General features: G+C 32.5%; 6 protein-coding genes across 7 annotated transcripts in view; 1 reads left to right on the top strand and 5 right to left on the bottom strand.

The window, feature by feature from the left end:
- The window catches only part of LOC109609380 (polypeptide N-acetylgalactosaminyltransferase 2), a 51,061-nt gene extending 31,752 nt beyond the window's left edge, over positions 1-19,309 (top strand). The window contains exons 3-9 of the mRNA XM_049969405.1: positions 13,331-13,429; positions 15,928-15,995; positions 16,081-16,268; positions 16,787-16,954; positions 17,406-17,576; positions 17,626-17,786; positions 17,844-19,309. Coding sequence (XP_049825362.1) covers positions 13,331-13,429; positions 15,928-15,995; positions 16,081-16,268; positions 16,787-16,954; positions 17,406-17,576; positions 17,626-17,786; positions 17,844-18,324 — 1,336 coding nt within the window. The 3' untranslated portion in view covers positions 18,325-19,309. The remainder of the gene's footprint in view (positions 1-13,330; positions 13,430-15,927; positions 15,996-16,080; positions 16,269-16,786; positions 16,955-17,405; positions 17,577-17,625; positions 17,787-17,843) is intronic.
- Positions 3,155-5,307, bottom strand: LOC109609429 (alcohol dehydrogenase [acceptor]-like). Its single transcript, XM_020026089.2, has 3 exons — positions 4,991-5,307; positions 4,718-4,933; positions 3,155-4,666 (listed from the first exon to the last, which is right to left on the bottom strand). The coding sequence occupies exons 1-3, from the start codon at positions 5,154-5,156 to the stop codon at positions 3,222-3,224; spliced, it is 1,827 nt and encodes a 608-aa protein (XP_019881648.2). The 5' UTR covers positions 5,157-5,307; the 3' UTR covers positions 3,155-3,221.
- On the bottom strand, positions 5,769-7,831 carry LOC109609379 (alcohol dehydrogenase [acceptor]). The gene is made up of 3 exons (XM_020026039.2): positions 7,640-7,831; positions 7,375-7,590; positions 5,769-7,316 (listed from the first exon to the last, which is right to left on the bottom strand). Exons 1-3 carry the CDS (start codon positions 7,809-7,811, stop codon positions 5,872-5,874), a joined length of 1,833 nt encoding a protein of 610 aa, XP_019881598.2. The 5' UTR covers positions 7,812-7,831; the 3' UTR covers positions 5,769-5,871.
- LOC126266168 (glucose dehydrogenase [FAD, quinone]-like) lies at positions 8,972-10,298 on the bottom strand. The gene is made up of 4 exons (XM_049969409.1): positions 10,103-10,298; positions 9,838-10,053; positions 9,412-9,782; positions 8,972-9,308 (listed from the first exon to the last, which is right to left on the bottom strand). The coding sequence occupies exons 1-4, from the start codon at positions 10,272-10,274 to the stop codon at positions 9,303-9,305; spliced, it is 765 nt and encodes a 254-aa protein (XP_049825366.1). The 5' UTR covers positions 10,275-10,298; the 3' UTR covers positions 8,972-9,302.
- On the bottom strand, positions 10,585-12,540 carry LOC126266167 (glucose dehydrogenase [FAD, quinone]-like). Of its 2 annotated transcripts, XM_049969407.1 has the most exons (3): positions 12,247-12,540; positions 11,663-12,190; positions 11,488-11,599 (listed from the first exon to the last, which is right to left on the bottom strand). In XM_049969407.1, coding segments are annotated over exons 1-3 (603 nt in total). In that variant the 5' UTR covers positions 12,320-12,540; the 3' UTR covers positions 11,488-11,597. The 2 variants fall into 2 exon arrangements, with proteins under 2 accessions (XP_049825363.1, XP_049825364.1); XM_049969406.1 differs by having other exon boundaries at positions 10,585-12,190.
- Positions 19,310-19,347: 38 nt separating the features above from the next.
- On the bottom strand, positions 19,348-20,081 carry LOC109609418 (uncharacterized). The gene is made up of 2 exons (XM_020026079.2): positions 19,778-20,081; positions 19,348-19,726 (listed from the first exon to the last, which is right to left on the bottom strand). The coding sequence occupies exons 1-2, from the start codon at positions 19,962-19,964 to the stop codon at positions 19,482-19,484; spliced, it is 432 nt and encodes a 143-aa protein (XP_019881638.1). The 5' UTR covers positions 19,965-20,081; the 3' UTR covers positions 19,348-19,481.
- Between the last annotated feature and the right edge of the window lie 3,607 nt (positions 20,082-23,688).

Below are 23,688 nucleotides of genomic sequence, written 5' to 3'. Positions count from 1 at the left end.
ATTCCGTATTTGTACATTCACTTTTATACAGTTTCATAATATAAAATTTGTCGAAAAAACTCACCTCACGCACTGTCAATAATTTAAATTATTCATCAAGTACTTTCAAAAATATGTAAAATAATCCAAGTTAAATAAATAGACACGAATTCACCAATTCTCATGTCGTGCACTTCCTGATTACATAAAAATTCGCCGACCCACAAAACTGAACAAAACGCATTGTTTAACTCAGCGAAGAGCCAATCTTAGAAAGCAAAAGTGCAGAAAAGAGCGAATCCAAAATATTTCCTACCGTTAACATTAACGTGATCAGATTGTTAAGGTCTCGATTTGGAGAAAGGATCATGATTACCCTAAATAATTCAATCAACTCCAGTCTCCATTTCATGACTAATGGAAATTAAATGTCGATTACGTTCTTTTTATTTTGACAATAAACGCGATTCTGTCCATTGTTTTGTTGGCAATTGAACAGGCGATAAAAAATTTGCTTTCTCCAGCTTTTGTAGTTTAATTGAAGCAACTTATCACTTGCAAAGTGACCAAACATTTAGAAGAATTCTTGTCAACTCAAACGACTGTTTAACATTTGAATGAAGAACGAGAACCCCCTTTTGACTGCGGCACACCCAAAACAAAACAAGAACAAACAAACTTCCACAGACGAGTTCACAGTTCAAACCTGCATATGTAACTAGTTGATAAACTGCCACACTACAACAATAATTTTCATTTCCAATGCCCAACGTTTGTGTATGTAAGCGGGCGCGCGTCGTTGTGTTTGTCCCGCGGTCCGAGACGGAAACAAAGCGTCGCCCAGAATATTAGTTTCGCTTTTAGTTGGGGAAATTGGTCCGGAGTATCTGTGTGGGAAATGCGAGCCCGCTTGCGTTGAGTGGATTTAATTTCGGATCAGGATCTAGTTTCACGCTGTTTTAAATGTGTATTGTCCCGATTAAATGTAAATAAACCGCCACGTTTCATCGTCTTGGGTGATGAGTGGCTCGCAGCTACTTTTATCGGGTCAGTGGTTTTTAATCTGTGTTAAGTGGATTTAGCTAATTAAAGGATGTAAAGGAGTTGTCAAACTGTAGACTGATTTCCTTTTCCCTATTTCCTTTAAAAATATCATCGCAATATTTGTTAGCATTTCTGCACATTTGGAAAACTGGGCTTTCTAATAGAACATTGGTTCTAAGTCTTGGTATGGTGAAAGAAACGCTGCTTCTGGAATTAAGTCTTGCCACGTTAAATCCAATGTTGGCTAGTATATAAGAACAGTCAATTTTGCCATGTAATATATTGACAAGAAACTTTGCTGACGTTTTTTCTCTTTTTACTAGCAGTGAGTCCATTCAATGTTCTTGCAGCAATAGATTGTGATCGGTGTTACGAGCAGGGAATACCTTCGTCGTTGAATAGATTCCAGGCTAATTTGATGGCAAGTGTAAATGAGATTCCAGACAATACTGCAATACTCCAATTTGCTTCGTACTAATGCAGAAAACAGAGTTTGTAATGCAGTTTAAGAATTTCTCTATTTGCAGTTCATAAGACAAATCCCAAGATCTTGGAAACTGATGTAGAAACTTCCATTATTTGAGACTCGAAAGATAATTCGTTGTCAAATAAAACGCTAAGATCTTTACAGCAATCCTTCCTCACCAGCAAGATTCCATTTATGTTGTATGAAAATTTGACTTGAAATTTACGTTTGGTGTAACTTACAATAAAGCATTTCTTTACATTTAGCTGGAGGTTGTTACTCTGACACTATGCCACCAAAGTGTCAATATCACTTTGTAGAGTAAGGGCTAATACTGTCGACTTGATAATAGAGCTTCAGATCAGCATAAGCTAGACTACAGTTTGAAAACAAACTCAACATGTCATTGATGAATAAAAGGAATAATAGGGATCCCAAGTTAAACTCCTGCGGTACGCCAGAGGATACAGTGTAAGTGTGTTATCTAAATCCGTTGGAGTTGACGTAAAAAAAACTCTCAATTAAATTAATAAGACTATCACTGATTAGGAGAAATTTTATAACGAACACTTTGATAAGTGATAGAATATAACACCTGCTCAAATATTTTAGAGAAATTACTTAATATAGAGATAGGTCTGTAATTATTAAAATTAGACTTATCACCTTGTTTGTATACTGGGGTTATTTTGGCAGTTTTCCAAACAGATGGAGGTATTAGTTAATCAGAACAACTAACTTATAGATATTCGATAGACGGTCCAAATGTATTCAAGCAGAATGACTAACGAAGGGAAACAAATCGGACCCGTGTAAATACGGTTTTATCTGATCGATTCGAAGGAAAAATCGTGCGATTACACCGGTAATACTTCACCGATTCATAAAAACGCAGCCGGCGTCTATCGAGTTAATCCGCTACCGTATTAGACCCGTTTCAAATGGGTCAATGAAAGTTTCTTTGTTTATTCGTTTTTGTATTCTAGATGGTTTCCTTGTACGGGTATCTTCTTTCCAATCGATAGATAAATCAGTGGATGAGGACATAACACAGCTGTATTATACTTATCTGATGTGTGTTCGGCGTTGTGCAGTGTGTTGGAAATTTTCACTTCTTCGTGGAATCCAGTGACTTTTTCTCATTTTGCAATTTGAGAACATCCTTATAACTAACACCGTATAAGGCTTAGTTGGAAAAGTAAATCCTTGCTATTTTACTGTTAGAAATTATTTAGTTTTCATATTACTAACCAGCAGAAATGAAATTAGGTTGCAAACTTTCCTGCATAGTTTTCATACAACCTTTAACAATATTAAATTATTAAACTTTAGGACTTCAACGTATATTTTTCAATTACACACAGGAATAATAATGTAACACAAAAAGCGCAATAATTGTAATTGAGAGAAACCTTTTCGACACATTTTTAATCTCACATAAATGTAGAAAATTCTTGTTCACTAATGGCAAAAAAATGCGTGCGACAACACATTATTGATCCACACGAACATATTTGTCTCGTCAGTTGACAATCTTCAAATACCTAAAACGAAAGTGCACTTGAAGTATCAGTGAACTGAGGAACTAATTATTCAGAAATGGCAGTGAGGACGTTTGTTGACATTAATTTAATTTCCTTGGGTACAAGCAAAAAAAAATGCGGTTTCAGTTTCTATTTTCTATTATCAGCGATAATACAATTTCTCGTTAGGGAAGGTGCAAATTATCTCATTAACATTCTGCGTGTTGTTTAATGATTGTTTGAGCAATTTTCAAGCCGATCATAAATGTTGGGCCATTAGTGTGGCCCGATATAGAACAAGGCATAACACCCGCATCTACAACCCTCAGGTTACTCACTCCGTGTACTTTTAATTCTTGATTCACCACCGAATTTTTATCCGAAGTACCCATCGAGGTGGTACCAATTGGGTGCAACATTACTCTAGTTCCATGATGTATCATGCACTTCCAAAAACTGTCAGAATATTTGTTGTAGTTGTGACAAAAAGTTTCGGGATACAAAACAGTAGCATTGATTTTTTTCATAGGTTCAGTGTTTAATAAATCTAAAAAATACTTTATGCTTTTGAGCATGAGTTGAAGGTCTTCGTTATTACTGTCACTGTAAAAGTTTGGGTTTATTTTAGGAAAATCTTCAACGTTCTTGGATTTTAATGTTACATCTCCTCTTGATTTAGGATGCAATAAAACGGTGTACACAAAAAAGTCAGATGGCAAAGTTGACGCTTTCATATACTTTACCCAGTTGCTGTCTCCGTTATCAAAAAATTGAGTAAATTTTCCATATTCGCTGGCAAAATTTATGAGATATTCTACATCAGGTTGTTCATTATTCCCTTCATTCAATTTCAAAAACCCGATCGTTTCAGCAGGTATTCCGGTAGTTAAAGGTTTAGCAGCATTTAAATACGACTTGAGATTGTCGGCTAAGCTGTCACGAGATTGTGAAATGTTTGTTCTGACATTAAATCCCATAAACACAACGTGATCAAGCAAATTTTTACCCACAGGTAACACTTTCTTAATTGTTATGCCGTGCTTATTGAGTTCATTCTTTGGTCCAATTCCCGACAGCATCAATATTTGTGGACTATTTATGGCACCTGCTGAAAGGATCACTTCAATGGCTGCTTTCACGTGATGTTTTGTGTTTCCTTTGATAAACTCCATACCGTATGCTTTATTGTATTGATTCAATAAAAGCTTTGTTGCGAACGCATTTTTTAAAACTGTCAGGTTGTCGAACGTTTTATTTTTGATAAACATTGTAGACCCACTCACTCTTTTGTTAAAGTTTACGTTATATACAGTTCTGGAAAATCCAATCTGGTATTTTCCGTTGTAGTCAACCTCACGTTGACCTTTTAGTCGCAGTGCTTCAAAAACAGGAGGCAGTAATGGAGAATCCGGCATTGTGACGTTACAATTTAAAGGTCCGGATGTTCCGTGATACAACAAATCCCCATAAGTTTGCCATTTTTCTAAATCTTTAAAAAAAGGTTCGACTTTCAAGAACGACCAGTCGGTATTGCCCATTTCGGCCCACCTGTCGTAATCGAATTTGTTACCGCGTGTGTACGCAAGTCCGTTGATAGTACCACTTCCACCCATTACTTTTCCACGTACATAAGTGCATTGTTTGTTTATCATTCCTAAAATAATAACAATAAAAATGTTGTCAAAGTACTTAATGACCAAAATACCTTGACAAGAGGTTATTTGAGGGGTCGTGTGATAACCCCAATTCATTCTGGACTTGTAACAGTATGGAGACATGCCAGGTATATCACTAAATTCCGTATCGTCACCTCCTGCTTCCAACAGTAAAATTCTCCATCTTTTATTTTCTGCTAACTTATTTGCTACCACACATCCTGCCGTTCCAGCTCCAACAATGATAAAATCGTACATTCCAATATCTTAAAATGTAATATTGTATTCAATTATTTAATAACATCATTAATTAAGTAACGTACCAATGATTTTCCCTGATGTGGTCGTAGTCATTTCACTGTTTGTTGAAGGCATAATATAATGCTCAGCTTCTTGTACATTTTGTTGCACCAAATCAAGTAATTGATTTAATTCTTCACTTGAAATGTTTTCAAATGATAAAATAACTAATAGTATAGTATGAAACATGATTCCAATATTCGATACACATAACAATAAAAGCTTAGTTTTTAGTAGAGTTTTGAGTATCTAGACTATTAGAAACAAAAATAAACAATTACCTTTGTACGAATTACTACAAGACAAGAACAATATCTTAATTTGTAATACTCACGGTTTTAAAAATCTTATTAAATTACTACTACGTAAATGTATATTAATATAAAAAGTGTCTTGGCATGTGTATAATTTAGTAATGAGTGTAGAACACGAACAGTAAATGGTTAATTAGCATCAGTTTATGTACTGTTTGTGTTACAGGTCTGATAAGCAGAACCATTTGCATATTGGTTATTTGACGAGTGATAGTATTTAGTTAAGTTTTTATAGTGTTTTAAGAAAGTAATGAAGCAGTTGTTAGCTATTCCTATTGATTGAATTTTTAGTTATATTTTATTTAATATTTAACGTAAGACTAAATGGTTCTTATTTATCAAAATAATTAATTACTAATATATAAAATACATATGCGATGTATAAGCGAAGCAGAAATAATTAAATTAAAAATCTAACATATATTTAACAAAAGCAAATAAAAGATTTGTATATTGCTCCATTATTTTATTTTGTATCTTCCAATAATGACAATTGTTAATTTTACATTCTTTTATTTGGTATTTTAATCAATAGTAATGAAAAGAATAATACCAGGTGCATTTATGATGAAACTCTTTGTCAGCTTTTGTTATTCATCATATTCTTTTATTATTTTATCTGATATTTTCCACGCAAGCATCATGGTTGGCACATTAGGGTGAGCTGAAGTGATTTCTGGCATTATTCCTGCATCGACAACTCTCAATTTTCTGATTCCATGTACTTTCAGCTCATTATTCACCACAGAATCATTTGAAAATTTTCCCATTCTTGTAGTACCAACTGGATGAAATGTACTTTGTGTAAAGAATTCAATTATACAATACCAGAACTGTTTGGATTTGAGTTTATGCTCGTGGCAAATTTCATTTGGTATAGCTAAAGTAGCATTAATAGCCTTCATTGCTGGTGTTTCTAACACTCTTTCGAAATATTTTATGGCTTTGTAAAGTTTATTAATGTCTTTGTTGCAGTTATCAGAAAAATAATTTAGATCAACAATAGGAAAATCAGCGGGATTTTTAGATTTTAAAGTAATATTGCCCCTTGCCTTTGGATGCAACAAAGCTAAATAAATTTTGAAATCAGTAACTGCACTGAAAGTTGATAAATAATTCTTATACTGGTCATCAGCATTATTTACAAATTTTACATAATCTGAGTATTCTCCTTGAAAACCGGCAACAAATTCTATATCTGGAACTGTACCCCTTTTATCTAAATTTAAAAATCCGACAATTTCAAGAGGAATTGGTGAAGTGAGAGGTCTTGATGCGAACATGTATCTTCTTAAGTTTTCTGTTAAGTTATAACGTATGTCTGAAATATTAGTTCGCACCACGAACCCATCAAATCTTGGATGATCTTGTAAAAATTTCCCCACGGGAAGGTCCTTTATTAGTTTAATATTATGTTGTTCTAGTTCTTCTTTGGGGCCAATACCCGATAACATCAAAATTTGAGGTGTATTTATAGCTCCTGCTGATAAAATTACTTCCCGTGCGGCCAAAGATCTGTAACGTACGTTGTCTTTAACAAATTCCACTCCTTCGGTTACACCCAAAGTTTCATCAATTATAATTTTGGTGACAAAGGAGTTTTTGCTTATTTTAAGGTTTGGTCTAGACGAAATATTCCTTATAAACGCAAACGCACTACTAACACGCTTATTATAATCGATATTCAATACGGGTTCATCAAATCCAAGTTGCGATTTCCCATTGTAATCAAGTTGTTTCATACCCATTGATAGAAGCGCTTCCGAAACTGGTTGTTTAAGTGCTGTTGCAGGTGCAGTTCTGTTACAGTTGATAGGACCTCCAAATCCATGTAAATTTAGATCTCCATAAGTTTGCCAATTTTCTAATTGTCGAAAATATGGTTCCACTTCATCATAGGACCACCCATCATTGCCCATTTGTTGCCATAAATTATAATCTTCTCTGTTACCTCGAGTGTAGATCATGAAATTAATGGTGCTGGAACCTCCCATAACTTTTCCTCGCGGAATAAGGCATTGTTTATTCACCATGCCTAATAAATAAATATCTTAAAATCATATGATAACATATATATTTAATAAATGTGTAACCTTGGCAAGATCTAGTTTGGGGTTTTGAATAGTACCCCCAATTAATTTTTGATTTTAGCAGAAACGAAGCCATTCCTGGTATGTCACTAAATTTTGTGTCGTCTGATCCAGCCTCTAACAAAAGAACCTTCCATTTACCATTTTTTGATAATTTGTCGGCTAATACGCATCCAGAAGATCCTGCTCCCACAATTATAAAATCGAACTGACCATATTCTAAAAAGAAATATAAATCTACCCTGTTTAAATAAATCGATCTTGTTACCTTGAACTTCAGCACTTGTCGTAAAAACAGATTCATTGTTATTTTTAGGAAGATTGTATGTTTCGGAGTCTTCAATGTTTTTTGTTACAATGTTCACTAACGTCTGAAATTCATTTTCAGTACTTATGAATGTAAAACACGAACAAGTCAACAACAGTTTGTAATAGAACATTTTTAGCTGAAGTTATGATAGTATTTGAATTTATACAACATATTATGGATGTTACTAGCGATATTTATATATGTATAATTACATTCATAAAAGTGTCTGGTTTTGAATAGATAAGGTAAAAACTAGAATGTTGATTAATTATTGTTTTATAATTAGTTCCACAAATAACTTTATCAACATTCAAGTGAAAAAACATGAATGAATAATTCTAATAGGAATCCAGCCAAAATATTTTATAATAGCAATAAATAAAACTAATCAAATTTATTAAGTAATAATTATGAGGTTCAACAGAATACGATATGTCAATGTGCCACACACATTTAACATAAAAATTCAATATTCATTCAACAAAAGCAAATAAAAATTTTATTTGTTGTTACATCAATTTATTGAATACCTTTCCACAATAAAAATTGTTGATTTTACTACATCCAACTATTTGCTGCGTTGATGGATAGAATATCAGGTAATGTATATTGATCAACATTTTCATTATAAACAAAATGAGACTCTATTGAGTTTTGATATTTATCATCAAACTAATTATATTCTTTTATTATTTTATCCGATATTTTCGACGCAAGCATCATTGTTGGCGCATTGGGGTGAGCCGAAACGATTTCTGGCATTACTCCTGCATCGACAACTCTTAATTTTTTGATTCCATGTACTTTTAGTTCATTATTCACCACAGAATCATTTGAAGATTTTCCCATTCTTGTAGTACCAACGGGATGGAATGCCGTTTGAGTAAAGAATTCAATTATACAATACCAGAACTCTTTGGATTTTAATTTATGCTTGTGGCAAATTTCAGTTGGTACAACTAATGTAGCATTAATCGCCTTCATTGCTGGTGTTTCTAACACCCTTTCGAAATATTTTATGGCTCTGTAGAGATTATTAATATCTTTATTATGGCTGTCAGAAAAAAAATTTGTATCAACAATAGGAAAATCAGCGGAATTTTTAGATTTCAAAGTAACTTTTCCTCTTGAATTTGGATGTAACAAAATTATATAAATTTTAACGTCAGTAACTGCACTGAACATTGTTAAATAATTTTTAAACTGGACGTCAGCATTATTAACAAATCTTACAATATCTGAATATTCTCCTTGGAAACTGGCTATAAATTCTATATCTGGAACTGTAAATTTATAAACCCCAAAATTTCAGTAGGATTTGCTAAAGTCAAAGGTCTTGACGCAGAAATGTATCTACTTAAGCTTTCTGTTAAATTATAACGTGTGTCTGAAATATTAGTTCGGACCACGAACCCATCAAATCTTGGATGATCTTGTAAAAATCTCCCCACGGGGAGATCCTTTATTAGTTTTATATTATGTTTTTCTAGTTCTTCTTTGGGTCCAATACCTGACAACATTAAAATTTGTGGCGAATTTATAGCTCCTGCAGATAAAATTACTTCTCGCACAGCAAAAGATCTATAACGAACGTGATCTTTAACAAATTCCACGCCTTCGGCTACACCTAAAATTTCATCAATTATAATTTTGGTGACAAAGGAATTTTTAATTATTTTAAGATTTGATCTTGACAAAATATTCTTTATAAATCCAAAAGAACTACTAACACGCTTATTAAAATTGATATTTAACACAGCTTCATCAAATCCAAATTGTGATTTTCCGTTGTAATCTAGTTTTTTCAAACCCATTGATAGAAGCGCTTCCGAGAGGGGTTGCTTAAGTGCTGATTCAGGTGCAGTTCTGTTACAATTGATGGGACCTTCAAATCCATGCAAATTTAGATCTCCATAAGTCTGCCAATTTTCTAATTGTCGAAAATGTGGTTCTATTTCGTCATATGACCACCCGTCATTGCCCATTTGCTGCCATAGGTTATAATCTTCTTTGTTACCTCGAGTGTACATTATGAAATTAATGGTACTAGAGCCACCCATAACTTTTCCACGCGGAATAAAACATTGTTTGTTCATCATGCCTAATAAATAAATACATGAAAATGATATGATATATATGTAGTTAATAATAATAACCTTGACAACATCTAGTTTGTGGCTTTGAATAGTATCCCCAATTCATTTTTGATTTTAAAAGATACGGAGCCATTCCTGGAATGTCACTAAAATTTGTATCATCCGTTCCTGCTTCCAATAAAAGAATCTTCCATTTGCCATTTTTTGATAATTTGTTAGCTAATACACATCCTGAAGATCCTGCTCCCACAATAATAAAGTCGAATTGTCCATATTCTAAAAAGAAATATAAATCTGCCCTCTTTAAATAAATCAATTTTCTTACCTTGAACTTCAGCACTTTTCGTAAAAACTGACTCATTGTTATTTATAGGAAGATTGTACGTTACGGATTCATTAATGTTTTCTGTTACATAGTTCACTAATGTCTGAAATTCATTTTCAGTATTTATTAATGTAAAATACAAACAACTTAACAACAGTTTACTATGGTACATTCTTAGTTAATGTATATCATTGGATTTGAATTTAAAACACATATTTTGCTTGCAACCAGTCATATTTACATATGTACGATTGTATGAAATAAAAGTTTTGTTTTTAAGTAGATAAGACGACTGAAAAAAATATGTGTTGATTAAATACTATATTGCAATTGCATAGTTCCAAATATCAACAAGTAAAAAGTCAAGAAATTGATAATTATATCTGGAAAAATAAAAAAATTTTGTAATATAAATAAAACTAATCAATAATATCATTAATTTATTTTATTTCCTCAAATAAATTATGTATAGCACTGTTTTATTGTGACAATCAGATATTTTAGAACCTAGTAAAAAGTGGGTTATTTCATATGTCCATAAATTAAAATAAATTTAATTTTAGAATATTATTTACTTCGAAATTACCATATGCTAATTAACAAGATATGTTTTTGTTTATCAATAAAATATATGTTTATTCAAATAATTTTATACACTATTTTCTAATATAATACTATCTGCAGTTTTTAATGCAATCACAAACGTCGGGGCGTTAGTGTGTCCGGAAATAATCTCTGGCATTATTCCTGCATCAACAACTCTTAAATTCTCTATCCCATGAACTTTCAACTGATGATTTACAACAGAATAATTTGATGAAAGTCCCATTCTTGTTGTACCTACTAGATTATTGGCAGGTACTGTTAGTTGTTTTATTACACAGTACCAGTACTTCTTGGACAGTGACTTGTAGTTTCCGCAAATAGTGTTTGGTGGAAGTAATGTTGCTGCCATTTTTCTCATAGGTTCGGTGTTTAGCAAGTCAATGAAATATTTTATAGCACGGTAAATAATTTTTACATCCTCATCGACAGAAAGCATATTTAGATTAATTTGAGGAAAATCTTTGGGGTCATTGGACTTTAAAGTAATTTGTCCTCTACTTTTACCATGCAGCAGTATCAAATTAATAACAAAAGCATTCTCTTTTAGTGATTTTGTCATAAACTCATCAATATTTTTATTAAAATTATATTTAAACTTGGTAATATTGTCATAGATTTCGGCGGGATTCATTAAATACTCAATTTCTGGGGTGTCATTGTGACTTTGTTTAAACTTTAAAAATCCAATAGATTCGGGTGAAGTTGATGTTAAAGGTTTAGCCGCATAAAAATATTTCCTCAAGTTCTCGCTCATATTTCCATAATGTTCTGTTAAATTCGTTTTAATAATTAATCCTATGAACTTAGGATGTTCTTGTAAGTTTTTTCCCACAGGGAGATTTTTCACTACTGGAATTTTATGAAGTGCTAACACTTCTTTTGGTCCAATTCCTGAAAGCATTAATATTTGCGGGGTATTAATAGAGCCAGCTGATAGAATTACTTCTTTCGTACAAATAGCTATGTATGTAACATTATTTCTTATGAATTTTACTCCATTTGTTCTATTCATTTTTGAATCAATTAACAATTTTGTTACTAAAGAGTTTTTTGACACAATCAAATTTGATCTGTTGGTAATATTTTTAACAAATGAAGTGAAAGCAGTAACTCTTTTGTTAAAATTAATATTGAATACAGTCCTTGATACTCCATGCTTGGGATCTACATTATAATCAATTTGGCGATGCCCTTTTTTAGCAAGAGCTGCAAAAAACTTCGTCAAAAACACGGAGTCTGGCTTCGTGCGATTACAATTTAAGCTCCCATGGAAACCGTGATAATTTCGATTGCCGTATGTCTGCCAAAGTTCCAGTTCCAAGTAATACTTTTCCAAATCCTTATAAGACCATTCCGTATTGCCTAGTTTCTCCCAATAGTCATAATCCTCTTGAGATCCTCTTGAATAAATCAGATCGTTTATTGTGCCGCTTCCTCCCAATACTTTTCCTCTTGGAACCGCACATCTTTTATCCATCATCCCTGAAGAACACATCAATTAAAATCTTGGTCTATTTATTGATTTGTTTCGTCTTAACCTTGACACGATGATGCTTGAGGGGTGGTGTAGTAACCCCAGTTCATCTTGGACTTGAGCAAATACTTCGTCATTCCAGGAATTTCACTAAACGCGTTATCCTCATCCCCAGCCTCTAACAATAGGATTCTCCACTTGGAATTTCTTGACAGTCTGTTTGCTAATACGCACCCCGCTGTACCACCTCCCACTATTATAAAATGGAATTCTCCATACTCTGAAAGTGCTATTTTCAATTTGTCTTATTAATTAGAAAATTTACCTATCGTTTCCGTAGAATTAGACTTCAGAGTTTCGTGATTGTCAGTAGAAAGGTTATAGTTATTGGCATGATCAATATTTGCCTGCACAATATGTAAAAGCTTTTGAATGTCGTTTTCCAAAGCAACACTACAAATGCAGCACAAAAGAACTGTCAACACAACGTAATAGCACATGTTTAAATGCTTTGTTGTGAATAGATATCGCAATGAATGTTTTTGAAGCAATCCTCTAATAATTAAAAATATTTTAAAGGTTGTTTATTACCATAAATATTTACTACGTATTCTAGTAAATTGCATAGAATGAAATTATGTTCAACGAATTGAATCATTTAATATATTCAATAATACAAAGCATTTCCTTCTTTCGAACTTACTTCGCTTGTACGACCATAATAATGATTTCAGTTTCAATAAAAATAAAATCCAACTTTCCAAAAGTTAACAATGTTAAATTAAATTGGTTTTAAAGGCAATTCATAGGATTTGAAGCAAGTTCTAGTTGTTTTCGTGGATTCTTATTCTTGTTATTTATAGAAAAATAGCAAATTAATATATTAATTAAATTTCAGATCAAGTGATAAGTTTCATAATTTTACAAATTTATCATACAAACGTGCCTGTTTTTGAGCAAGAACGTTTCATTAAAATAACCAATAATTCCAGATTAGTAATGACAAAACTTTCCTTGCGTTATTAAAACCATTAATGGAAGGTTTGGAACATACTCTACATTTAAACGTACCTATAAAAATAAATATTCATACTCCTAGTCTCCATAGTCTTGAAGTGTCGGTGTTAATTTCCTGAGTTTCGTTGCAGGTGCAGAAAACGACGCTGGAAAACAGACTTGCCAGCTACAAGCGTCATTATAACCTTCCATAATGAAGCTAGATCAACACTCCTGCGTACCATCGTTAGGTAAGTAAATATTAATTAGTTTAATTAAGTTAAATTAAGTTTTTATTCCTTAAAGGGCGGTGAAAGTTGATTCAATTAGATTCACAGTGTAACTTACTAAAGGTTCAGTGTTTTTGAATTTTTATAAATGTCCACTATTAATTTACCTTTTAACTTTTTAATTATAAAAGTGTTGTTCAACTAGAGCGAACGTAAAAAATTCTGTTTAAAAATGAATGGAAAAACTTCCTTTTGAAAACTATTTTAGAGATTTTCGGAGTCGTTAAGTGTATTACGCTGGCACTTTACTCTTTCCGGGCATTTCTTTGTCAAGCAGGAAGCGATTGGCTACAATATTTTTCCATTTGGGCGGCTTAAATAACACGCCGGGATCATTAATCTGACAGGCGGAATAAAGCGAAAAAAATGACAGTATCTTGAAGTTGTAAGGCCGGCATTAATACAAATAAAAGGAGCATTTATTTGGAAAAGTAAACCGAAAGGAGAAAACCGGGGGCTAATAATAAATATGAAATATGCTGTTGTACAGTCCGGACATGACAAGCATAAATTTTACTAGGGTGGTTTATTTTCGTATAAAATGATACAGTTACGTGCCCGAGGCGGCAGTGGTCTTTTTTTATAATGCCATCGTGCGAAATTATTTAATCGATAGGCAAGAAATATTGTTTTTAAATAGTTCGACGTCGGGCTGTATTAAGCGGCAACTCTACTACAATGTCTTTTAATTAAAATCACGACAATACGAACTTTTCCCATTAAAGGTAGATTATATCTGAAATGAAAAACTTTAAGTTAATTAAGATAAATCTTTAATGCGGATAGTAAATTAAATATAATAATTTGTTACTCGATATTATGTTTAATCTCTTGGTGATACTTCCATTAAGGCCGCTCTTAGTTGTGTAAAATCCATAATGGGCATGTCTTTCGGTACTTCAAATTTTGTAACGTCAGGATAATATACATCATTTTCATGGAGCAAGTCATTCTGCAAGTAATTAATAATTTTTGGATTGGGCGAAGGGACAAACGCCGCATCGTCTTTTCTGTCTGAATTTTTTTCATCAGTAATCAAATTAGTTTTGGAATTCTTGTGAATAATGCGTTTAATTAATTCGAGCAATGTCATTCTTGATGCGCGATAATGTCAACTGTTTGACAATACTATTTACAAATTGTTTATGGTTTAAAATATCAAAACATCAATATATTTAATCAACAACTTTATTTCATGTCAGTTATTAAGGCAATCGATGAGTTAAAAGCCCTTCTTAACCGTTTAATATTCATTCTTGGAATGTCTTTTAGTACTTCAGGCAATAATTCATCTTGATATCTTCCAAAATTCTTTATAAATTCTGTTTCTTGGATAGATGCGACATCATTCTGAGACTTCACTAATTTTGGAACACCTGGTCTTTTCTTGACAGTTTTAGGACCAGTTTTCGTTTTTTCAACTTTTGGGGCTTTCTTAATTCCTAATGGATTATTAAAATTATATTTTCCTTTAAAATTTGAGGCCATTGTGAAAAAAAGACATTTATATGTCAATGTCAAAGGTTTAGAATAAATAATGAAAAAAAAAACAGTAATCTTTTTCCAAATTATTTATTGAAACAGATACATAGATAAAATTGCAAACAAACGAACAAAATACAATAATTTTCCACATAACTCAGTCTTCTTCCAAAGCTTTTCTTACATGTGCGAAGTTCAATCTTGGCACTCCTGGCATGACTTTAAGTATAATTTCGTCATGATAATCCTTGATATTTTTTAAATCGTCCAACATTTTGCCATGAGAATATTTATTTATATTTTTAATTTTTTTTACTTGTGAATTTCTGGCATCATTTTTTAATGGATTATCGTCTTTTGGAACGTTTGTAACAGTCGATTTATCTTCCCTATTTGGTAATGACGCCATCGTTAAAAAACTAATTTTCCACGAACATAAAACATGACAGTTAATCTGACAATAACAATTTATTTCATTTGTTTACGTTTATAAATTTATATTTTAATATGTAATTATTTTTTTGATGAGTCGCGAACTAAAGCTTTTCTGAGTTGTTTCATATTCATTCTCGGTACGTCTTTTAGAACCTGAGTCATTAATCCCTTGTGATAACATCTGATTGAGTCTATATAATTATCACTTTTGGGATTGGGTTCTTCGAGATCAATTGGAGTTTCAGTTTTGGGTTTTTTTGATGCAGTAATTCTAACTTGAGTGTTTTTGGTTCTTGGCTTTGGCTTTGGTTTTGGTTTTGGTTTTTCCCATTCATCATCACTACTTTCTATTTTATATTTTGCTGACGCCAACGCCAAAGCTTCATCAATATCAAAATTATTATCTTCAATGCGTTTAATGAACTCTTTAAATTCCATTTTGGCGATTTAAATTAATTTATCTGTGTCAGTTTAATTTGACAGTAACTGTTTATAGATATTCTGAATTGTTTTTTGTAACAAAGATAATTTTTCTTTTGCAGCGTTCTTAACAGAAGTCCAGAACATCTCATCAAGGAAATCATCTTGGTGGACGATTTTAGCGACAATCGTACGTACATATACTTTGCATTGTACAACCATTAAAAATGCACAACAGAGATAAATTCTGATATGTTTCTGAATCTTCATTGCAGCGGCCGACGGCGAGGAGTTGGCGAAGATCCAGAAGGTGCGGGTGCTGCGGAACGATCGGCGCGAAGGCCTGATGCGGTCGAGGGTACGGGGGGCGGACGCGGCCACCGCCTCCGTGCTGACGTTCCTCGACAGTCACTGCGAGTGCAACGTCGATTGGCTCGAACCACTTCTGGAACGCGTTGCGGAGGTGAGTTCCGCGACCACATCCAAAAGGAATTTTTAATGATGAATGGATGGTTCGGAGCTTCGGTTTTTGTGAGGCCGTTCTAAAATGTTTTTCGGGTTGTGCGAGACTTTACCTCAACCTACACATCGAAATATATTTTTCCTATTTTAATCATACAATCTTTAATAATGCCCGGAAACAAAAATAATAAAAGTACTAGCATGAAAATAAATACGCCTCAAATATTTACCTTTAGAGTAACATACAATATTGATTATTGTACAGTTTCGGTGGAGATTTTATTTTTAAAGCAATTTTGAATTTTAATATTTGCCGTATGCGCCATAGTTTCCCCAAACTCGTATTTAATGAGATTCCTCCTTCAGCTTCCCCCAATTCCTATCTATGCAAAATTTATCCGTCGAACTCTTCGTAAAGAAAAAACCTAAAATCAACTTTCAAAGCATGGCATTCCCTTATCCATTTCCACCCCATCCTCCATTAAGTTATCTGAATACCGTCCCGTTTTTTGTCTACAGGATCCGACCAGAGTGGTTTGTCCAGTAATCGATGTGATTAGCATGGACACGTTCCAGTACATTGGGGCTTCGGCAGATTTGAGGGGAGGGTTCGACTGGAATCTCGTCTTCAAATGGGAATATCTTAGTTACGCCGAAAGAGAAAACAGACAACGAGACCCTACTCAGGTAAATATAAAGTTTTACAAGTTAATACAAAAATACAGTACAATTTGGTAACGTTTTTCTATTACATAAAAATATTCATTAAATGACATAGACAAGCATGTAGAGGTACCATTCATTTGAAGAGATTCGTAACATCGTCCTGAGTCGTTATTATGAATCTTAATTGGTGCCGCAAACGAGATTAAAGTAAGTGTACGGAAACTCGGGGAAATAAATTGCCGAGCGAGGGTGTATTATTTTTAACTCGGGCTGGAATTCAGCAACCGTTAAATTCACCTGAAACTGTGATCAAATGCCTTGCTATCCTATTCTATACGGATTTACGAGGGGCTGAAGTACATTTGAATTTATAATGTGTTACATTTTTCAGTGGTTAAAATATAAATGAAAGGATATCTTAAATTATTCAGGATTATTTATATATAAATAATGTTCTTTTTTCTTGTATCAGGCAATAAGGACTCCAATGATTGCTGGCGGATTATTTGTGATAGACAAGGAATATTTTGCCCATTTGGGCAAGTACGATATGAAAATGGACGTGTGGGGTGGCGAAAATTTGGAGATATCCTTTAGAGTTTGGCAATGCGGAGGCAGTTTAGAAATTATCCCGTGTAGCAGAGTACGTTAACTAACCAGTCACTTATCGTATCTTAAAGGTTTGCTTTTAGGTTGGTCACGTCTTCAGAAAAAGACATCCTTACACATTCCCAGGAGGAAGCGGAAACGTTTTCGCAAAGAATACCAGAAGGGCTGCTGAAGTTTGGATGGATGACTACAAGAATTTCTATTACGCATCAGTGCCTCTAGCTAAAAATGTTCCATTTGGAGAGTAAGCATTTTATTTTTAACCACAGAACAAATTAATTACTCATTTTGTTGGGTATAGTATTTCAGAGCGAATGGAATTAAGAGAACGGCTGAAATGTAAATCCTTCAAATGGTACCTAGAAAATGTATATCCGGAACTATCCATTCCCCATTCTACAGCTTCGAAAACAGGTGAATTGAGACAAGGTATTTACTGCCTGGACACAATGGGTCACCTACTGGACGGCAGTGTCGGTTTATATCAATGTCACCACACTGGAGGCAACCAGGAATGGAGCCTGACAAGCGGTGGACTGATTAAACATCACGACTTGTGCTTAAGTCTTATGAATTACATGAAGGGTTCGCAGGTTGTGATGAGGATTTGCGACGGTTCGGAGAACCAGAAATGGCACATGATTGAGCCCGGCGGTCTTTTGAGACATTCCAGGTATCCGTTGTGCTTGGACACGAGGTATACCGATGTCAAGGGTATAACGGCGGAGAGATGCAATAGTAATTTAGAGACACAAAGATGGCAATTGAATAGCAGATCATAAAACTACTCTTTTGTTTAGGAAAACTGAGACTTAACATTTCTGATGTGCAGTGATCTAGCTTTAAGTCATTAGAGGTTGATATTAATGGAATGGCAAAGGACATTTGATTTGATTTTTTTTGGAAGAATACAAATATTCTGTATAATTTCCAAAAAAAAATTGTAAAGTTACCGTACAAACCAAAATGACATTGTTTTAAACTACATTCTATTTGCATGAAACTATTTGTTACAGTAATATTATTTCTAGATATTAATGTCATATTATGAGTTTGCTAAATATATGAAATATGTAACAGTCATTTTTAATTAAGGAATTTTGAAATTGATTTTCCTCACAATTATTTTAAATAGTTATAAGCGAAATAATACTCAAAGCCAATATGGCCAGTGACATTTTCACGTTGTTTCATTTAAAATAGGTTTTTTATATACAAGTTGTGATATACTTTTAATGTAAGTTATTTTTTACATTTTTTTAGAGAATATTCGTGTTGTAGTCGAAAAAAATTTATTATCCACACATTTACATAACATTCGTGTAAATCTGCGAAAAAAGTTCTACAAACGGGTATACAGTAATACCAGTTAAATATTCCCAAAACCTTTTTATTCAATGATTTTTCCTTTTAGGCAACTAATTATATTGATAGTAAAACCATTGAATAAAAAAATAAAATCAGGTATATTATTATTGAAAATAACCTTGAAAAATATATCTACCCTTAAAATGCTTTAGTGTAAGATAGATATTGATCTAGACGCAATTTTGCACCTCTTTAATTTTTTGAAATTATTATGTTTGGTAGACAATAAAAATGTTTAAATGAAGACTTCCATATGATAGTTTGTTTTTATTATTCATGTTGTATAATTCTTTTGTATATACGTGTTATTTTGTACTTAATAGATACATATATTTGTAAATATAGATGTGAAAAATTTTTGTATTATAATTTAAAATAAAAATAAATTAATATATCATATGTTATGTTGTATTTAATTAAAAAATAAGCAACTTAAATATATTTGACATTTTATTCAATATTCTATAATACATAATAAAATTAGTTAATATATTTTATACATATTATTAAAACTAAGAATTACAATTAACCTAATATACAATAAATATCACTCATTGCTTAAAATCATTATTCATTTACTCTGTTTTGTCTTGTGTATTAAACTATTAACAATTTCCTCATTGTTGACCCAATCTGGCATTGAACCTACTGGCAAAGTTATTCCCTTCATCAGCTGTTTAATTTCATCAATTTTATTCTCATCTAATGGTATATCACCTGAAGCAGGTGCAGACCAAACTTCTCTTATTAATTCATTTTCAATAGGTTCTATTTGAGGTACACTTGAATCCTGGGTATTATTTACTTCTTGCGTGTCTAAACAATAAAATTGTTTTATTATGGGGTTATTAAAATACAAGTTATTACCTTCGTGTTCCTCTTCGTCACTTTCCACATTCATTTCTTCATAATCTTGCATACCAAGAGGTTCATAGCCAGCATAAACTCCTTCCTCATCATTGTCATCAATGTCTGGTGGCCCATTTATGTCCATATAATTTGGAGATTGTTCGTACCTGTCAGTTTCCGGTGAACCTTTGTTAAAAGTCACCATTTTGCACAAAGAAAATTAATCGAATATATCTTGTTTTGAAGCTATTTTTATTTATTGATTTTACATTAAAACAGCTGTCAAATTTTTAGGTTAGACTACTTTAGTTTTAAGCATACATTGTAGAGGCCGCTTTAACAGAACAATTAAGGAATTCTGCGACGTCTGTTGCCGAGCTTACGTTTCAGATGTTAATTTACAGAATTCTACATTAATATACTGAAACATTGAGCTTCACGTTAATAGTCGACATCACTTAAATTTTTGGACAACTTCACTAAGCACTAAAGATGTGTCGGTATTTTAACACCGCGATTTTGGAGCTGTAATATTGTGGAACGGTTTAGTCGCGCTCCTAGCGACGAAATAACTAGGTACTGAGTAGTATTGCGATTCGCGTTCCAGACCGTTCCGTTTCATACTTCGCGGTATAAAAATACATTCATAAAGTAATAAATTCAAACAAAACATATTGAATTATAGGTTCACCATGGTTCATGGTATGAAAAAAAAAAAACATTTTTTGTAAATTAAATTATTTTATTTACCAATATAAAAGAACTCAATGACTCAACAAATAAATTTATTTAAAAAAAAAATAATTTAAAATTTAATTAAAAATAATAAAATACATAACAAAAATTAAACATTACTTATGAATTTACAAGTTTTGATTATAATTAAAACTGTATTTACATTATTCATTGTTTCTTTCGTTTTATTGTACACTTCTGGTAAGATGATCGAAGTCAAGTCATCTAAATTAAAAATTACGTCTTAAAAGTTCGTAAGCCCAAAATCTTTCCAAGTGTTGTTTATATAATACAAATAAATCACACTCTTAGAGGCCATTCATTAATTACGTCTCGAAGGCGATTTTTTCAAAATCTGTACATGCCCTTATCTAAACACAGTTTTAGTTTAGATCTTTGGTTTAATATATTTTATATAAAAATTTATGAAACAAGTCATTCGGAATCGCTGAGATTCCAAGGAACGGATCGCATTGTCGCGACAATACATCGCGACATACTGTCGAACTCGGAGACGATATAGTTATAAAAATAACGCTCCACAAAATAACGTTATTTTGTCGCGGTATTTTCGTGGAGCGGTCGCTTGGAGCGGGTGATTTTTGTGGAAACGGTATTCCCATCTCTACTAAGCACCATAAGTTATGTCAGTACCTGCAAACTAGGCAACTCTGTAAGCACTAATATTTGAAGTTTCTCTATGTCTTATTAATTGAGATAACTCATCTATTAAGTTTTATTCAATAAATCAAACTTATTTCTAAATATATAATTCGATAGTTATATAAAAAAATATATAATACTAGAAACTAAAAAAAAATTATTAGTTTATTAGTTATTTAGAATTTAAGAAAAAGGAAAACTACTATAACAATAAAATAACTTTTTGCGTTTACTACTTAACAAAGTGTAGTTTACTCTAATGTCTTTATCTATGACGCTTTAATTTCCCAATAAAGCTTATCCAGCAAATAAAACCGCAATAACTAAAGCCATATCTATTTGTTTTATGAAAGTCTGGAAATTCAAAAGAAACTTTGTAATCGGTTTTACAATGTTAATTATTGATTCGCACATTATATCCTAATTGGATTGTCTCAGTTCCAGGGAAAGGGATAACAAATCTTTATTAAAACGGACCTTCAGGACTCATGATGAAATATAAGTGTTCTGGAGTTCCCGAACTTCAGCTACCTAATCGTAGTTTAATGGTGAAAATGATTGAACTATTGGTGCAACTGGCCACTTGTTTCCAACTCCCATATATCACATAATTTTACAATCTAATCTCGATTTTAGGTTTGCAACACGTACCAAATTTTAGGTAAATCTAAATTGAATTAGTTTTCTTATTTAACTATAAATATTTGGGGGTATACGTTTTTAGTATAATTCGATTACCAGATGAGAAATTTATAGATTACATTTCGAAGTAAATTGGCAATGTGCTTATGATTTAAATTAAAATCAATATTTGCATAATTTGAAATAATTAATACATGAACAAACAACATTGTTATTAATTATGTTTAAAGGGTAAACATAAGATTTTTCGTCAAAGTTTCTATTTTACTTATTTAATCGGAATTAATATGTAAGTAATTTGTTTAAACAAAAACATTAATTAAATATATATTGTAAATTGTTTAATTGTGGACTGGCTTAATGCTTTATGTGAAAATGGAAACTTAATTAGTCAGAACAGCCATCAAGGGAATAGATGGAATGTTGTTGTGAGACCCGATGAACTATTAGTGAAATGTACAAATTGTTGGTAAGTTAACTAAGTGGTGAAAATGGCGAATGCGTCCTAATGATTCATTAATTTTAATCATGATTTGGCATTAATATCATCATGATTAATTCTATGAAAAACGAATATAACTTAAAGCTCTTTTATCATAATGAACTGAATTTAGAAGATTATCAATTTCAAAATATTATTAATATTTTGCTTAAGGATAATATTGAGCGTAATCTAAGGAAATAAAATTAATTAGCAATATAGGAATGATGCGTCGGCAAAAATGCCGCTCTCAACTCGTCATAACTGTTGCGGTTGGTTGGTTCGTAATTAAATTGGAAATTATGGAAATGCCGCCAGTCACCTAATAATCAGATTTCATGTCCCAGTATCGGGCTAAGTGTCTTTTAATGTAAGCGCTGCCATTATTGAAGTGTGGTAATTTATTTGAAAGTTTGCGATGATAACAAAGTTTACCGAATTTACTCTCGAAGAATTTACTCACACAACTTAAATCTCGTTACGGGTTTCCTGTCATTCTTGCCTCGATTCGGTATAAAAGCTTCCCCGAGAAATACTCCTCAGCTTCGGCTATGAATAAAATTGAATATTATATGTATTTAAATGAGTATTTGTTGTGACATTTTTCATATTTTTCTATAATCGTTGCGGGAAATTTATTCTAGGCTTCAAAAAATCACAATATTAAATATGCCGTAACCTGAAAGACCTTCAGAAATGTTATAATAAAAATTTAAACAAAACCGCAAATTTGTAATCTAGTTTAATTTCACCACATCAAACAATTCGAGTTCGCTAAAATCCGCTCCACGTTTGGAATCTCCTATTTAGTTCAGAAACTCGTCGTCGAAATTTGATATATGTAATTTTATACTCGTCAATTAACGTTTTTTGCGTTCGTCACGGTTTAATTTCTCTTTGGAAAATGTGATTCGATTTGCGTACAGGCATTGACGTAGCGAACGTCAGCTCTACGTGGACACTTTTCTTTGCCAGCTTTCAACTATTTTTCGAGTTCAATTCGCGTTACAATCCAGGTAAAATTAGTCCCGTATAATTGGATTACTACTGGAAATAATTAGTCGACGCTGGGATTCGATGTTAAAAATGAATGATTCAATTGCGCCCTTTTAAAACTAAAATAATTTCAAACGGATCCAAATTGGATTAATGGGCAGAGCTTATGTTGGTCCATTCGGAAGACCGTTTACAATTATTTCACAATGGATCCGTACGTTGCGATATTAAATCTCGAGTCGTAGCAAATTTGATTTGACCTAGAAGGAAACTCGAGTCGGGACTTAATAACTCAGGTATTAATTCAATCTATTCCCCACGTTTCATCTCGCTCTACGTCACTGTTAAGATTCATTGGCGCGAAATTAAATAATGTTTGCTACCCCGAAGACGATTCGATTATGTTATTTAT

This window comes from Aethina tumida, chromosome 7, assembly GCF_024364675.1.
Source record: "Aethina tumida isolate Nest 87 chromosome 7, icAetTumi1.1, whole genome shotgun sequence".
Classification (NCBI taxonomy): domain Eukaryota; kingdom Metazoa; phylum Arthropoda; class Insecta; order Coleoptera; family Nitidulidae; genus Aethina; species Aethina tumida.
This window is presented reverse-complemented; position numbering and strand designations above follow the sequence as displayed.

What these genes read in the sequence shown, in the direction of transcription:
- LOC109609429 (XM_020026089.2), bottom strand. Translation starts at nt 5,156, where the DNA reads ATGTTTCATACTATACTATTAGTTATTTTATCATTTGAAAACATTTCA. An exon ending in CACATCAGGGAAAATCATTG is followed by an intron (nt 4,934 to 4,990) that starts GTACGTTACTTA and finishes TTACATTTTAAG; the next exon opens with ATATTGGAATGTACGATTTT. An exon ending in TCAAATAACCTCTTGTCAAG is followed by an intron (nt 4,667 to 4,717) that starts GTATTTTGGTCA and finishes TTATTATTTTAG; the next exon opens with GAATGATAAACAAACAATGC.
- LOC109609379 (XM_020026039.2), bottom strand. Translation starts at nt 7,811, where the DNA reads ATGTTCTATTACAAACTGTTGTTGACTTGTTCGTGTTTTACATTCATA. An exon ending in GACAAGTGCTGAAGTTCAAG is followed by an intron (nt 7,591 to 7,639) that starts GTAACAAGATCG and finishes ATTTCTTTTTAG; the next exon opens with AATATGGTCAGTTCGATTTT. An exon ending in CCAAACTAGATCTTGCCAAG is followed by an intron (nt 7,317 to 7,374) that starts GTTACACATTTA and finishes TTTATTTATTAG; the next exon opens with GCATGGTGAATAAACAATGC.
- LOC126266168 (XM_049969409.1), bottom strand. Translation starts at nt 10,274, where the DNA reads ATGTACCATAGTAAACTGTTGTTAAGTTGTTTGTATTTTACATTAATA. An exon ending in GAAAAGTGCTGAAGTTCAAG is followed by an intron (nt 10,054 to 10,102) that starts GTAAGAAAATTG and finishes ATTTCTTTTTAG; the next exon opens with AATATGGACAATTCGACTTT. An exon ending in ACAAACTAGATGTTGTCAAG is followed by an intron (nt 9,783 to 9,837) that starts GTTATTATTATT and finishes TTTATTTATTAG; the next exon opens with GCATGATGAACAAACAATGT.
- LOC126266167 (XM_049969406.1), bottom strand. Translation starts at nt 12,319, where the DNA reads ATGACGAAGTATTTGCTCAAGTCCAAGATGAACTGGGGTTACTACACC. An exon ending in TCAAGCATCATCGTGTCAAG is followed by an intron (nt 12,191 to 12,246) that starts GTTAAGACGAAA and finishes TGTGTTCTTCAG; the next exon opens with GGATGATGGATAAAAGATGT.
- LOC109609418 (XM_020026079.2), bottom strand. Translation starts at nt 19,964, where the DNA reads ATGGTGACTTTTAACAAAGGTTCACCGGAAACTGACAGGTACGAACAA. An exon ending in TGACGAAGAGGAACACGAAG is followed by an intron (nt 19,727 to 19,777) that starts GTAATAACTTGT and finishes TTTATTGTTTAG; the next exon opens with ACACGCAAGAAGTAAATAAT.